Here is a 15,422-nt window from a genome sequence, read left to right on the forward strand (position 1 = left end):
GTTTCCAGCCTGGATTCCAACATTGCCAAAGTTGAGGATTGCCGCACATCTTCTGGAAGACTGTTCCAGATTTTGGCGTCTTAAAACTGAAATGCAGCCTTGGTTGAGAACATGCAAACTCCACACAGATAGGTGCCCAACAGAGATTCAAAGCCAGACTTCCCAATCTCCTGGCAGTGTGGCCAACATGCTAACCACTAGGCCAAAGAAGTCATGTTTGCTAAAAGTAAAACACTCATGTGACAAACATTTCCCCTTCCAAAGCATCGATCAACACAGCAAATTCAGCAGGCCTAAACTGACACTGTAGGAGTTAATCTCAACACCTTCAAAGTGTCCCCTGGGGTCCACGCTACAAAGTGTTATTTTAACACTTTTGAAAGTGTAGCCATTTTTACACCATTGTAGTCAATATTAACTATTTATATAGTTAAAACACTCCGACACCGACCGGTGTTGCATTTTTTTTTTTTAACACTAGTGTGAGGTGTCACAAATTAATTCTTTTAAGAGTCATTTATTGACTCTTATAGTGTCATTTAAATACTCTCAAAGGAGTTGCAACATTAACACTAAGTAAGTGTTAATATACTACTTCAAAATAAAATGACTAGTTGACGGCTTCATACATTTTATTCAAAAACATTTCCAACAGACAGTAGCTTAAATAACAGCAGGGCACTACGGATGCTCTTTGACAATTGTCATTAGAGCGCTGCTTGTCAAATGGTCTGAAATGAGTCAGTTCATTTAAACACACGACAGAAAACCAAGCATTTGGTCTTCTATGCAGTACGTTGGGAGACAATTTCTTACCAGAAAGCAATGCTTTGTACCGAGTGTGGTGGTCACTTATCAGATGTTTCAAGTAAAGCATCATTCCATCAGTTATGGTGTAGGAGAACACTACAGGTATGTTGACAATCTGCATGAAAAGGAGGAGGAAGTTCCAGTGATCATTCTTCCTTTCAATGACATCACCAAATATAAGTGGAGTGTTACATAGAAGACACCATGACTGGGCAGCATTCAGACCCAAATGTTTGCTCTTATCCATTTTTAACCATACGAGAGACTGAAGACATAGCGAGCTTTGAACAGTTCATCAAAAGATGCAATAAATGTATGTGCCTTGCATGGAACCGGCTTTTGGTCAATCATGTAGAACCTCTGGATGTCACCTTCGCTCACTGATGCACAGGAGAAATGCTTGTCTTGTGTCAAGTCTCGGAAGGGGGTCACACTGGCTCCTTCCTGTGGGTGAAAAAGGGCAACAACAACAACCCCTTTGCATGGTTTCCATTTCTCAGGTGTTTAGCACACCTTATTACGACATTGAATCAACACAATTAGCCGATTCAAGAACATCTGCAACCTAAAATGAATGCTTTTAGACAGAAATCATATTTTGATATGTCAAAATGTACCTTTGCATACCTTAAGATGTCTGAGAAGATGGTTGGCTGCTTGACAATCTGATCTTTGCCGTTTTTTTCCTGGCCTCGAGAAGTCAGAGGGAGCAGATGCAGGAGTAGAAGGTTGGAGGATGTATCACTGCCCCAGCCTAAAAGAAAAACATTTTTAAAACAGCTAGGAAATAAATATTTGAAGTTATTTGCGTAATACAGAACTGTTTCTACTGACCACAGCTGTCATCAGGTTGAGGTTCAGTTCCTGACAGCAACTCATCAATGTTCTGCTTTTGCGGGAGAGTCTTGCAGTCTGCAAGGACTTTTGTTTTGAAGACAGTTGACCACTTAGCCAGGAACCTCTGAGATACTTCATCAGCTAACATCATTGAGAAATCCTGGTCAATCTAGAAACAAGACATGAATATTTCATATACTGTAGGCCTACAGGTTTACAAATGGTTGACGTAATGGATAATCCAATACTGAACTAGTCCAAATACTCAAGATTTCCTTACCAATCCAGCAACATCAAGGAAGCTAGGGAACACAGAGGACAGACGATGATACATCTTGTGCTTGGATCATATTCTGTCGATACTGGAAAGTTGCTCTCATCTTCTTTGACCACGGATTCATCGTTTGAATGTCTTATTGTAGGTAGTGCCTCCCTGCACTCCTCATCAAACAGCTGTTGACCAGTTAACAGATGTTCTCCTGTGGTTTTTGGACCATCCTGAAGAAACAGTCTTGGAACAACTTTGACAGCCAGGAGAAGTGTAGGACACAACAGTGACTGGGTGGAGGGAGCAAGGATCAACCAACCTTACGATTTCTGGACAACCTGCTCTACCTCCTGAGCCACTGCCGCTAAGCTAAGCATCCTATGAACATATTTGAAACAAGATTTTAATAAACTACACACCTAAAAAGGAAAAAACAAAAACAGTACTTTGGGTTTTACATTAAAAGACACTTACATATCCAGGTTTGGAGAATGGATCTTTGATGTATAGAAAACCAGTCACAATTCTCAGGGCGTAATTTGTCGTCACACATGATGGCGGAACCCTCCTTTCAAAACACGTCATAGTTAATGATCACAGAACCATTCCCACACTACATGGTCTTACTGCAGTTGATGACAGTGTGGAATGACTGTTCTAATGGGAAGGGGGAAGTGACCCATGCAGCTCCATCATATCTGCAACCAGGATGTTCACCATCCGTTTACACGTTGCATCAGGTAGTGTTTTAGTCTTGTTGCGCTCCTTGAAGATTTCCTCACCTTTCGGATTGGCCCTCAAAACACCGACTTTCTGCCAAAAATATTAAAAATGAAATAGTGTGTTCATGGGAATGCAAGATGATTTTTAAATAAAACAATGTCATGCATATAAACACTTTACATTCATTTACTCAAAGCGTACCTGTCTAGCTTCATCCTGATCCATTGGTTCTGTTGGGTTCCTCTTGTGGGCTGAAGGATAAATTGTCGAACCTGATGAATGGATGTAGCAGGCAAGAGTGGAGACTCGCCACCAACTGGCAATAACTGGGGTGAAGCTGGGGATAGTGGAGTCTGCTTCATCTATCAAATGAATGTCTTACTCTACAAAACACTAATTACAACTAAAACAAAAAAATTGGGGGGAATTTCAACCTATAGAAAAGGGGCTAAAAATTGAATATCAAATGAAAATATGGTCTCACTTTACAATAAGGTACGTAAAATTACAGTCGTGCAGGATGAGGAACAAACCTTTCTAACCCTATCCACTACTCAGTTTTAGTAACTACTCTAAATGTATGTGTTTTAGTTCCTCAGTAACTCCTCTGCTCATTGGTTCCTTTTTAGTTCCTCATTAGATCCTCTACTACTGTAAATTTGTGCTTTAGTAATTAGTTCCTCAGTAACTACTGTATTTGTGTACCTTATTGTAAAGTGAGACCAAAAATACATTTTGAGGCCTCAAAGATCACAACAACAATCTCTCATTTGGACAAAACCAAGGTACCTGATGGGTCCACACTGCCTGTGATATCTAAACCACCTCATGCATTTTCAAATGTTTTCACATCCTTACCTGTCACTGATAAAAGGACCTTGAAAGTCAAAACACCTGACTTGACAAGCTCAAAGACATCTCCACCCACCTCTGAGAATAAGAATAAATAAAATATTTTAAAAATCCTACTAAAATAAAATATGGAAAAGCAGTTGCAGGGCTTATGCCTCAATTTAAAAGATATTACTTACCACATTCATGTAAGACTCAAGCAAAGGCTTTCTGCGAATCAAGAAGAAAAATAAAGATGCATTCTTCTAAAAAAAAAAAAAAACCCCAAAAACAACAAAAGTATAGTTCACTTCTAACACATGCCTGACAATTATTTTTAAGTTAAAGTAACAATTAGAGTTGCCAACCTTGATATCTTGTATCTTGTACAGCATATCAAGTCCTTTGCTGGGGGCCAGCAGGCCTACGTGTGGGGGCTCCTCGTGCCAATTAGCTAGTTAGCCATTAGCTCATTCAAAATGAAGATATAACGTAGCGTTCACTTACTTTGCCAAATGTTGCACAGGCAGTGCCGATTCAGCTCACAGCAACACTAAATAGAAAATATAACTTCGCAAAAACACGAGCTAACATTAGCAAAGGCTTTGGGTGGAAACAGCTGCCTCAGTTTATTAGTCTTAAATATCACACCAAAAACTAATGTTTTGTGTAAACAAGGTACAACACAATTAATTAGTTCATCCATTTAAACGTTTACTTACCTACTGATGCAAAATGATTCCTAATTGTCAACTTCTTCCATCTGCTTTTCATTTCAGCAACGTGAAGTGAGGGGTGGAGTCTAAATGAAATGTCCGTGGGCGGAGCTTAAGACACGTGAACACTGTTAGGTGTTAAATGGAGTGTGGAAGTGTTGAATGTCTGTGACACTAACACGATTTAAACATTTTCAACACTCCACTTTAACTACGACACTTTCATGATCCAGTGTTAAATTGAACATTTTTAAGAAAATGCAGTGTTAGAACTCCAACTAGTGCAAGATTGACACTCCAACTTCAAGATTCTCATCAACACCAAAAAATTAACACTCCTCAATTTGCTGTGTGGTAGCAGTAGCAGTACCAGTAGTAGCAGTAGCAGTAGTAGTAGCAGTACCAGCAGTAGTAGTAGCAGTACCAGTAGTAGCAGTAGCAGTAGTAGTAGCAGTACCAGTAGTAGCAGTACCAGCACGTGTGCTTCGACAACAGTCTTCAATTAAAAATAAAAAGTGATGTGACATGTCCATTATATCCATTTCATTCTTCATTCATACGTGAGTTTTGCAATTTCTTGCATATAAAATTATAATTCTATAAAAATGTATGAGTCTTTGGATTTACAAGATTTCCTATGGCAAAAATTGCTTCGGTTCTTACATTTGGTTCAGAGCTTTTGGGAATACTGTCCCCCCTCGTTTATGCCGCTTAATTGATTCCAGACCCGACTGCAATAAGTGATTTTCTGCAAAGCAGGGTTCAAAAATCAATGGAATATCTTTGTAGTTGGAGCATAGAAAACCTGCTTAAGACTTTCTAAATACATTTTTTAGCATTGTTAATGCAATGCAAAATGATTCCTAATTGTCAACTTCTTCCATCTGCTTTTCATTTCAGCAACGTGAACATTGTTAGTGTCACGGCTGGCTTTAGCCAAGGTGCCATAGATACTAGGTACAACACAAAAAAATCACACTGCTGGAACTGACCAAGCAGGGGAGTAATACTCACAGGATATAACAAGTAGTAGCACAAGGCACGAGCAGCCGACATGAACATGGAACTAGTGAGTAGCAGAAAACAATCTGGCAACGGGAGGCAGGTGTGTGCTGCTTATGAAGTGGTTGGAGAATCGGCTGCAGGTGTGTGCTCATGGCTCCTCCCAGCCAGCCGGTCTTGCACTGGGGGGCAAATGGGGGGCAGCAGAGCAGCACCACAGATCATGACAATTAGAGCCCTCCATTCACCCATTTTCTATACCACTTCTTCCTCATTAGGGCCACGGGGGCATGCTGGAGCCTATCCCAGCTGACTTGCGGCGACAGGCGGGGTACACCCTGGTCACCAGCCAATGGCAGGGCACATATAGACAAACAACCATTCACACTCACATTCATACCTATGGACAATTTAGAGTCTCCAATGAAGCTAACATGCATGTTTTTGGAATGTGGGAGGAAACCGGAGTGCCACACACGCGGCCTCAATTAGAGCCCTGTAGACATGAAATAACACCCCATAGTCACCTTTACACTCTCCTTTACACATTCTTTGTTTACACCACATTGCTCAGACTACGGGATCAGAGACATAAGACATGCCGCTAGCATAGCAAGCTAAAAGGTTAGCCTTTCCAATGATACTTATTGTACACTTAAAGTGTTTCAAACAGAGTGGGGAAGAAGCCAAAAACTTCCATGAGAATGACAGAGCTTTTTTTTTCATTTTCATTTTTTTGGTTTCAGTTTTATGCCACCAAAATCTGGAAGAGTCTTCTAGAAGATGTGCGACAGTCCTCAACATTGTGCTAGCATCCTGCTACATCTTACTATCAAGCCCTGTTGGCTTTGCCCTTAGTTGAGCTTACCTTTTTACAGGCATGTTGCTATGCCTTGTGTTTGATTTTTTTTTTTCTTTTTGGACTCTATTTTTGGTTGTACTTTTTCCTAGCCCCTGTGCTATGCCTTATGTGGGACTTTTAGTTTTGCCACTGAGACCTTGAATAAAGACTTTTTTTGCTGCACGCACCTCTGTCTTGCATCTTGGGTTCCTGTGCCCACCTAACAGTTACGTGATAAAAGCTATGTTCTTCTTGGCCATGGCATCGATCTCATGTCCGTCTCAGCCATGGCATGACTGCTAGGTTCTGCTAGCTCAGTAGCCAGTCTCCATGCAGTGTTAAAGGTCATGTAATCTAACATCATGTCTCATAACATAACAACTTAACATAACAACTTGTCTTTCAATATGTTTTGACTAATAATGTGCCATAGTCAACCACGAGATCATTTATCTATTAATTCCTTTTTGAAAAACCATGATATAGTGGGGGGGTGGTATTCAAACTGTGATATAACAAGGGACGACTGTCATAAGAAAAAGCAGCGTACTGGTTCATGTGATGCACTTCCTCCCCCAAAAAAGGTGAGTGCAAGGCCTCCTCTACCAGGCCAAGTATGAAATATGAAATTCACAGCAGGGTTTATCTTGTGACTGCAATTGACTGGCGGTCTGTCTAGGGTGTGCCCCGCGTCTCACCCGAAGTCAGCTGGTATAGGCTCCAGCATACCCCCGCCACCCTAGTGAGGACAAGCGGCATAGAAGATGGATGGATGGATTTATCTTGTGAATTGAAAAACAGCAAAATAAAGACTTGGAGGGAATGACCGTGTGGAGCTGGGATCAGCGTTTGACTCAGACAAGGTTTTTTCCGCCTTTCCTCCAAAGAGCTCTGAGAAAGCGGATAGAAAATCTCCACGCTTGGACTGAGTGGGTGGAGGTGAGTTTTGGCCAAACAACTGTGGGAGATGTTCTCCTTTCCCACAAGTCTTCAGGGATTCCTCCTGCGCTGTAAAAGCGCCGCTGATGGACGTCTGTGTTTGGCAGGTGCTCATGCACGCTTGCATGGCGCCTACTGTTGCCCGCAGCGGTCAGGCTGTCAGTGCATTCCAACATTCCTGTTCCCATCATCCCACTACACAGACCGCTATTTGCTGCTCACTGCCGTCCACAGAGGCTCATCGGTGATGCCCTGCTCCAGGAAAAGGGAGCGCTTGGAATGTTCATGGGGTGGTTTTAGAGTGGGTGGAAGCTGAACTAAGCTGCCACTTGGTGAGGTTGATTCCAGGTTGGAAGTGAAACCAAAGTGCAATCCTCACTCATCATGACAAATGGAAGAGGTTTCACCTTGTGGGAAAACTACTCTTCAAGAAACGAAGCAGCAATGCACTGTGGGCACTGACGTGCACTCAGGGGAGCCAGGTGAGGCAGAGCCTCCATTAGTGATAACATCAAATAAAACGATGACTATTTGGCCATTGAACTGTATTATATACTGTATGTATTTTCTGTAGGAATCCACCAGGGGTGTCACAAGATGTCATGAGATTAAAACGTAACAAGATTTGTCGTTCAGAAAAAATGGCCACTTGGCCTGGGACCATAACAAATAAATGAGTGAATCACACAATCAATGAAAATGAAGGGGCTAATCAATATATTGCCATGTGCATGCGCGTCTGTTTTCCTCAACTCCTGCCTCCAAACAAGCAGGAAGAGAGTTCACTCTGTGCATTGCTTTCTGCATCTTGATGCGTTTGTTCCAAAGAACAACGGCATGAACGGAGTGAGCCCTTTTGGCAGTCATCCAGTCTCTTTGTCTGGGTGGGTGGAGGCAGGGCTGCTAGCATATGCGCTTCTGTCCTGCCCCTGTTTTTTCCCTTCTTCCACCTGCGCCTACTTCTCCTTTTATGTTGACTTCACCCAGCTGGACGGATCTCCGAGGCACGTCTGCTCTTTCCTTAACCTTTCCCTGGCAGTACGCAGATCATTCTGGAGGCGGATTCTGTCGTCATCTTCTCTTCTTTTTCATCTTCGTGTGTTGGTTCCCTCGTCATCTTCTCTTCTTCTACTTACCATAAGTCATGTTGAGGGGGTGGTGCTGCACACCCCGTCATTTCCTCCATTCTCCTCCATGCCGTACATGCCTACATGCATTTATGTCCCCGGTTAGGGCTGATATTTCTAAAATATGGATATTTACTTTAAGCAAAATATCAACCAACCATTTAATTGATATCGATATAGACCGTATTTGTGCTGTATTTCCCCCATCCCTGCATGCAAAGGGAGGGAGGAGAGGCGGAGCAGAAGCCCGGTAGCTGCAGTCCAGGCAACAGCAAGAAATAAGCAGTAGCTCAGTAATGTGGAGGTACTTCCAAGTCAGAGCATAAAAAAATATTTTTCACCACCTGAAAACTTGCCACAAACTCCAATATGAGCAATGTGTGAAGCTGAGCACTCCTGTTGCGGTCCTCATGAAAGGAAAAGCAAAAGTGGTGTGCTATTAAGAGGTGTCCTGTCACATTGCTAAGATATGGTCACCGTTACAACAGTGGAAAAAACGGCTTTAAAAACGATGGACTCGCCATGTCCAGCGACTTTCGCAGTCACAATGATTTAGCATGAGAAGCTCTACCACAAACGTACAAGGAAGTCAAACAGACACTTGCTAAGCCTGATGCACTTGACAGGTATATTTGTCTTTGATTTTGCCTCAACTCACTTTGCTTAAAATACTGTATATACCCTGTATCCACATTCAACCTATTCAACCTAAATATGAGTTCTGGTCCATATCGCCTGGCCCCACTCGTGGTCCATCACCTATCATAATCATCACCCCCACAACAATATCAGGTATCCTTGCCAGTTGGATGGCTCTGCTGAAAGCACCACAGGTTCATGGTGCACGAGGACTGGAGTTCAAAACCTTACAGACCAACAGGTAATAGTTGGTCCTTTTGTCTGGAAACAGACCAACAGATGGCTTCCTTGGTATTGCGCCATCTATGGCCATCATCACCACCATTATAACGTCATACACGTTCACCAGCTGGCTAACACTGCTGATAGCACAGCAGGTTTATGATGCCTGTAAGATTTCCAGTTAAAAAAATGGCCGCTTACTAGCCCAGGATAGCCGTAGCATCTAAAGTACACGCCAGAAGCCGAAGTTGCGAGCTCATCACATTTAATTGCAGGTGCCACAAGACAGTCTGACAGCATTTCCCCCAGCACACAGAACAGGACACACACACCAATTCACCCAGACCCCTGTATATAGTGAGAACCCAACCATAACTACTTAATGGGAGGGTGAGGTAGTTGCTATACAAGTCATGTTTACACCCTCCAGATCCCTTCTTCATATCACAAATGCATTCCAATGATAATTAATTTAGGCCTCAACCTCTGTACAGTCACCCTCTACATTATACAATATGTAACTATGTTGACAAAAAGCACTGCATAGTGAACCATCGCCTCCTCCAGGTGAAACTTGGAAGAGTCCAATCAGGGTGATGACATGCACCTGGCCTGCACTCACATGGGCGCGCTTCCATGCTTGTGCCCCAACCAATCACCTCAAAGAAAGGAGACACTGATGAGAAATTACAAACAACAAATAACTTCTGTGAAAAACCAACTACTTAAGGATCCAAACATTAACAGTTAACAGAGATTAATTAGCAAATAAATATAATATACTAGATACATTGTACACAAATAGAAAAGTGAGTGTGTAGGCGGGGCATACACATGATCAGTGAGGGAGGGTTGACAACTCCCTCACAGTGCCAGTGTACCAGGATTCAAAACCTGGTCAGGGCAAGCATTAACATCCACCATCCAACTCCTTGCTGGTCATTTTCTGTAGATTATTTATATCATCATCAGCACCCCCACAACAATACCAAGTGTGTTTGCCATTTGGATGACTCTGCTGATAGCACAACTGGTTCATGGTGCACGAGGACTGGCATTCAAAACCTGGTCAATGATGACCATACAGATTGTCCTTTTCTCCTCAAAATCACCAACAAGTAGTTGGATGCCCGATGTGACCATCTGCCCTCACCCCAGCCCCCTTGCTCATGATCCAGTGGTGCTACCAGCAGAGGACACTTGGAGCCTAGGAGGTGTGGAGCATCGCCTCTGAACACACACATACACAGATACAGGCATTTACATGCATACACATACACAGACATTCAAACACACACACATATACACGCACACGCACACGTACACACACATTCATGCACATATACAGTACATACATACACATACACATATACAATCATATACATACACACACATACACATACATATACACCCATATACATACACACACATACACATATACATACATACACATATACATACATATACACCCATATACATACACACACATACACATATACATACATATACACCCATATACATACACACACATACACATATACATACACACACACATATACATACATACACATATACATACACATATACATACATATACACCCATATACATACACACACATACACATATACATACATACACATATATACATACACACACATACACATATACATACATATACACCCATATACATACACACAATATACACATATACATACATACACATATACATACATATACACCCATATACATACACACACATACACATATACATACATATACACCCATATACATACACACAATATACACATATACATACATACACATATACATACACATATACATACATACACACCCATATACATACACACATACACATATACAAACATACACATATACATACACATATACATATACACCCATATACATACACACACATATACATATACATACATACACATATACATACACATATACATACATATACATACATATACATACATATACACCCATATACATACACACACATACACTGTCACGCCTGGCGTCGACACCAGCTATACATTTTGGGTTCAGGTTACTATTTGTGTCATATTTCCTTTCCCTTGTTCATTATCTGCTTTTGTGTTATCACACAGACCCTGGGGATCTCTAGTTGGGCGGAGCTACAGAACAGGCACAGCTGTGCCTCATTGTTTGTCACTCCTTTTTAGCTCACCTGTGGCGACTGGATGGCACTCGGTGATTCCTTCTGGTTGAAACCTCCATGCCACGTGTCGTTTCCTGCAGCCGTCAGCCATCCAGTCCTGCCTGGTTGATTTTTCTCCGCTGACTTGTGTAGTTCCGCCGGACCGGCCTTGGTATTTGTTTCTGTTATATTTTATACTTGTTTTCGATGCCCTTTTGTTTTCCAGGCATCGTAGTTTTTTGTTCCTGAGCTGTGTGCCAAAGCTATTAAAGACTGTTACTCTCACACCACTGGAGTACGCCTCTGCATTTTGGGATCCAGACAAGTAACCTGCCAATCCTCACAGAATCACAGAGTCAGTGATTATGGATCCCGCAGAGGAGAGTCAGGTTCAGCAGGTCCTTCGAGCTCATGGCCAGCGCATTAGTACCCACGAGCAGACATTGAGTGACTTGACCACGCTGGTGCGTGAGCTGCACGCGCGCATCACTGGACCCCCGCAGACAGCAGCTGCAGAACCCGCGCAGCCCACGACAGCAAGCGAGGCACTCGCTATACCCTCCAATTACTCCTTCCGGGAGCCCAGCATTCCACACCCAGCAAGTTATGGCGGCGACTTTGGCCATTGTCAGCTCTTCATACATCAATGCTCCTTGATCTTCGCCCAGCAGCCCCATACATACGCCACGGACTCCTCTAAAGTGGCATATATGCTCAGCTTGCTCTCCGGTCGCGCCAGTTGGGCAATGGCGATGTGCGAAAGCAAACCCGAATTGTGCTCCAGCTTGTCTCTATTCACGGCGGAGTTCTGGAGCGTGTTCGATCACCCCGTTAGGGGACGCGAGGCTGGCGGCCGCCTCCTCACCATGCGTCAAGGCGCCTCGTCTGTGGCAGATCACTCGATCTCCTTCCGAATCTTGGCAGCGGAGAGCGGCTGGAATGAGAAAGCGCTGCGATGTGTCTACTTGGCAAGCCTCAACGCTCGCTTGCAGGATGAATTGGCCGCTCGGGATGAGACCCGCTCCTTGGAGGATCTCATCTCACTCTCCATCCGCCTTGACAACCGCCTGCGGGAGCGCAGCGCACAGCGAAAGGCGGAGCCTCTTCCACCACCCCGGCTAGATTTGGCTCCACCTCTTGGTCTACACTGGTCTATACTGCGGGGAGGTGGGCCATAACATCGCGACCTGCCCAGCTCGTCCCACAAGACGTCGTTCATCGTCCACGGGGGACACGCCTTGGGGAGGAGCGCCCCTCCCTCTCACTCAGGCCGCGGTGTCATCATCCATGGTGGGACGCCTCCAAATTGAAGGTACTCTTTCTTGGCTGGGGGGAACGTGTCCTGTATGGGCACTCATTGACTCGGGGGCTGATGAAAATCTTATTGATTGTGGATTAATTAAATCTATGAATATTCCTGTTTCAAAGATGGATGAGTTTAAGAATGTCCGCTCTCTGGATGGGCGCCACCTTGCGTGTATTTCTCACCAGACACACACGGTCTCATTGCAGCTTGCGAGTAACCATCACGAGGTAATTAAGTTTTTTGTTATTCCGTCTGGTTCGGCCCCATTGGTGCTTGGGCTGCCCTGGCTGCAGCGGCATAGTCCTACTATAGATTGGTCTATTCTCAAAATTTCTAATTGGTCCACCTTTTGTCATAGTCATTGTCTCCGTGCCGCCTCTCCTCCAGTCGGTGGAGTTAAACCTCCCACCTGCACTCCTCCTGATCTGTCGTCTGTACCCAAACAATACCATCATAGCGCGGTGGGCCCACTTCCTCACGAGGTTTGATTTTTGCATCACGTTCCGCCCCGGTTCCCTCAATGGAAAACCAGATCCAGGATGTATTCCCCGGCAGTGGAGGAGCCTATGTCAGAGACCATCCTCCCCCAGTCTCGGATTCTGGGGGCCCAGCGGTGGGAGATCGAGAGGCGGGTGACGGAGGCCTCCAAGGATTCTCCTCCTCAACGTGGTTGTCCACCTGGCCGCCTCTTTGGGTCCCAAGATCCCTTCGCTCAGAGGTCCTGGTCTGGGCTCATTGCTCCAAGATCGCTTGTCACCCAGGGGCCCGACGTACGCCGTTCCGAGTTGCTCAACGTTTGTGGTGGGCAACCCTCCATGCGGACGCCAAGAGCTTTGTGGCGGCTTGCAACAACTGTGCACGAGGCAAGTCGTCCCATCAGGCTCCAGCTGGATTGCTTCACCCACTCCCTATCCCATCTCGCCCTTGGTCTCACATCTCTTTGGATGTTGTCACCGGCCTGCCCACCTCAAGAGGATTCACTGTTATACTCACCATTGTGGATAGATTTTCCAAGTTCACACACTTCATACCCCTCCGCAAGCTTCCCCACTCTATAGAGACGGCCAAGTTGCTCATTCAGCATGTGGTTCGTTTTCACGGTATTCCTCTGGACGTGGTGTCGGACAGAGGCCCTCAATTTTCCTCTGCCACATGGAAAGCCTTCTGCAGGTCCCTGGGTGCATCTGCAAGTTTATCATCTGGCTACCATCCCCAATCTAACGAACAATCAGAGCGCGCCAACCAGGACTTGGGGGCAGCACTGAGGTGTGTGTGCCAGCAGCGCCCTTCTTTGTGGTCCACCTATCTTCCATGGGTAGAGTACGCCCACAAGACCCTTGTTTGTTCTGCGACAGGCCTTTCCCCCTTTCATGTGGTCCACGGCTTTCAGCCCCCTATTTTTCCCTCTCAAGAAGCGGGTTGCACTGTACCCTCGCTGGCCGCCTTCCTTCGCCGTGCCCATCGCGTCTGGCGCATTACCAGGGCTGCTCTATCCCGTATGGCCAAGCGTAATCAGAGGCTTGCCAACCGCCACCGCAAGCCAGTCCCCGTCTACAAGCCAGGCCAGAAGGTATGCCTGTCATCTCAGGACATTTCCCTGGCAGGAGAAACTAAGAAGCTGGCGCCCAGATTTATTGGTCCCTATGAGTTTGAGCGGATGATCAATCCGGTGACGGCTCGCCTAAAAGATTTATTTTTTTCCCTCAAGATTTATCCTGCCCCCCATTGGCGACTCCCCCACCCCCCTGGCTAGTGGAGGGTCATCTCGCTTACACCGTCAAGAAGATCCTGGACGTCAGGAGACGAGGCAGGGGTGTGCAGTTTCTGGTGGACTGGGAGAGTTATGGTCCTGAGGACCATTCCTGGATATCCCGGTCGCTTATTCTCGACAATAACTTTATTTCTGATTTCTACCATAGGTTCCCAGACAAACCAGGTGGTCCACTAGGGGGCGTCCACTGAATGAGGGGGGGAATACTGTCACGCCTGGCGTTGACACCAGCTATACATTTTAGGTTCAGGTTACTATTTGTGTCATATTTCCTTTCCCTTGTTCATTATCTGCTTTTGTGTTATCACACAGACCCTGGGGATCTCTAGTTGGGTGGAGCTACAGAACAGGCACAGCTGTGCCTCATTGTTTGTCACTCCTTTTTAGCTCACCTGTGGCGACTGGATGGCACTCGGTGATTCCTTCTGGTTGAAACCTCCATGCCACGTGTCGTTTCCTGCAGCCGTCAGCCATCCAGTCCTGCCTGGTTGATTTTTCTCTGCTGACTTGTGTAGCTCCGCCGGACTGGCCTTGGTATTTGTTTCTGTTATATTTTATACCCGTTTTCCGCGATGCCCTTTTGTTTTCCGGCCATCGTAGTTTTTTGTTCCTGAGCTGTGTGCCAAAGCTATTAAAGACTGTTACTCTCACACCACTGGAGTACGCCTCTGCATTTTGGGATCCGGACAAGTAACCTGTCAATCCTCACATACACATATAGATATACGTACATACATATACACCCATATACATACACACACTTCAAGATTCAAGAGTTTTATTGTCATATACATAGTAAAACAGGCAGTTATACTGAGCAATGAAATTCTTATTCTGTTCATTCTCCCAAAAAAGAAAAAAAACACAAGAAAATGAATAGGAACATAAGAAATATAATTACCAATAAATTAAGCAACAACAGCAGAAGAGACATTAATACAGATAAATAATACAAATAAATAAATTAAGTGCTATGAGTGTGTGCTTGTGTTGCGTGCGGCGTGTGTGAGTGCTTCGTTGAGAAGCCTGATGGCCTGTGGGTAAAAGCTGTTTGCCACCCTTGTGGTCCTGGACTTCAAACTCCTGTAGCGTCTGCCTGACGGTAGGAGTGTGAATAATGAGTATTGTGGATGTGTGCTGTCCTTGATGAGGTTGTGTGTTCTGCGTAGGACTCTAGTTTTATAAATGTCTTGCAGTGAGGGGA

At 44.7% G+C, this 15,422-nt stretch overlaps 1 protein-coding gene across 1 annotated transcript; it reads right to left on the minus strand.

Moving 5' to 3' along the window:
- Window positions 1–610: 610 nt before the first annotated feature.
- LOC129174415 (uncharacterized) lies at window positions 611–2,250 on the minus strand. The gene is made up of 6 exons (XM_054766399.1): window positions 2,235–2,250; window positions 1,928–2,168; window positions 1,645–1,816; window positions 1,428–1,564; window positions 1,132–1,254; window positions 611–925 (listed from the first exon to the last, which is right to left on the minus strand). The coding sequence occupies exons 2-6, from the start codon at window positions 1,979–1,981 to the stop codon at window positions 611–613; spliced, it is 801 nt and encodes a 266-aa protein (XP_054622374.1). The 5' UTR covers window positions 1,982–2,168; window positions 2,235–2,250.
- Window positions 2,251–15,422: the final 13,172 nt, after the last annotated feature.

Source organism: Dunckerocampus dactyliophorus, chromosome 21 (genome assembly GCF_027744805.1).
Source record: "Dunckerocampus dactyliophorus isolate RoL2022-P2 chromosome 21, RoL_Ddac_1.1, whole genome shotgun sequence".
Classification (NCBI taxonomy): domain Eukaryota; kingdom Metazoa; phylum Chordata; class Actinopteri; order Syngnathiformes; family Syngnathidae; genus Dunckerocampus; species Dunckerocampus dactyliophorus.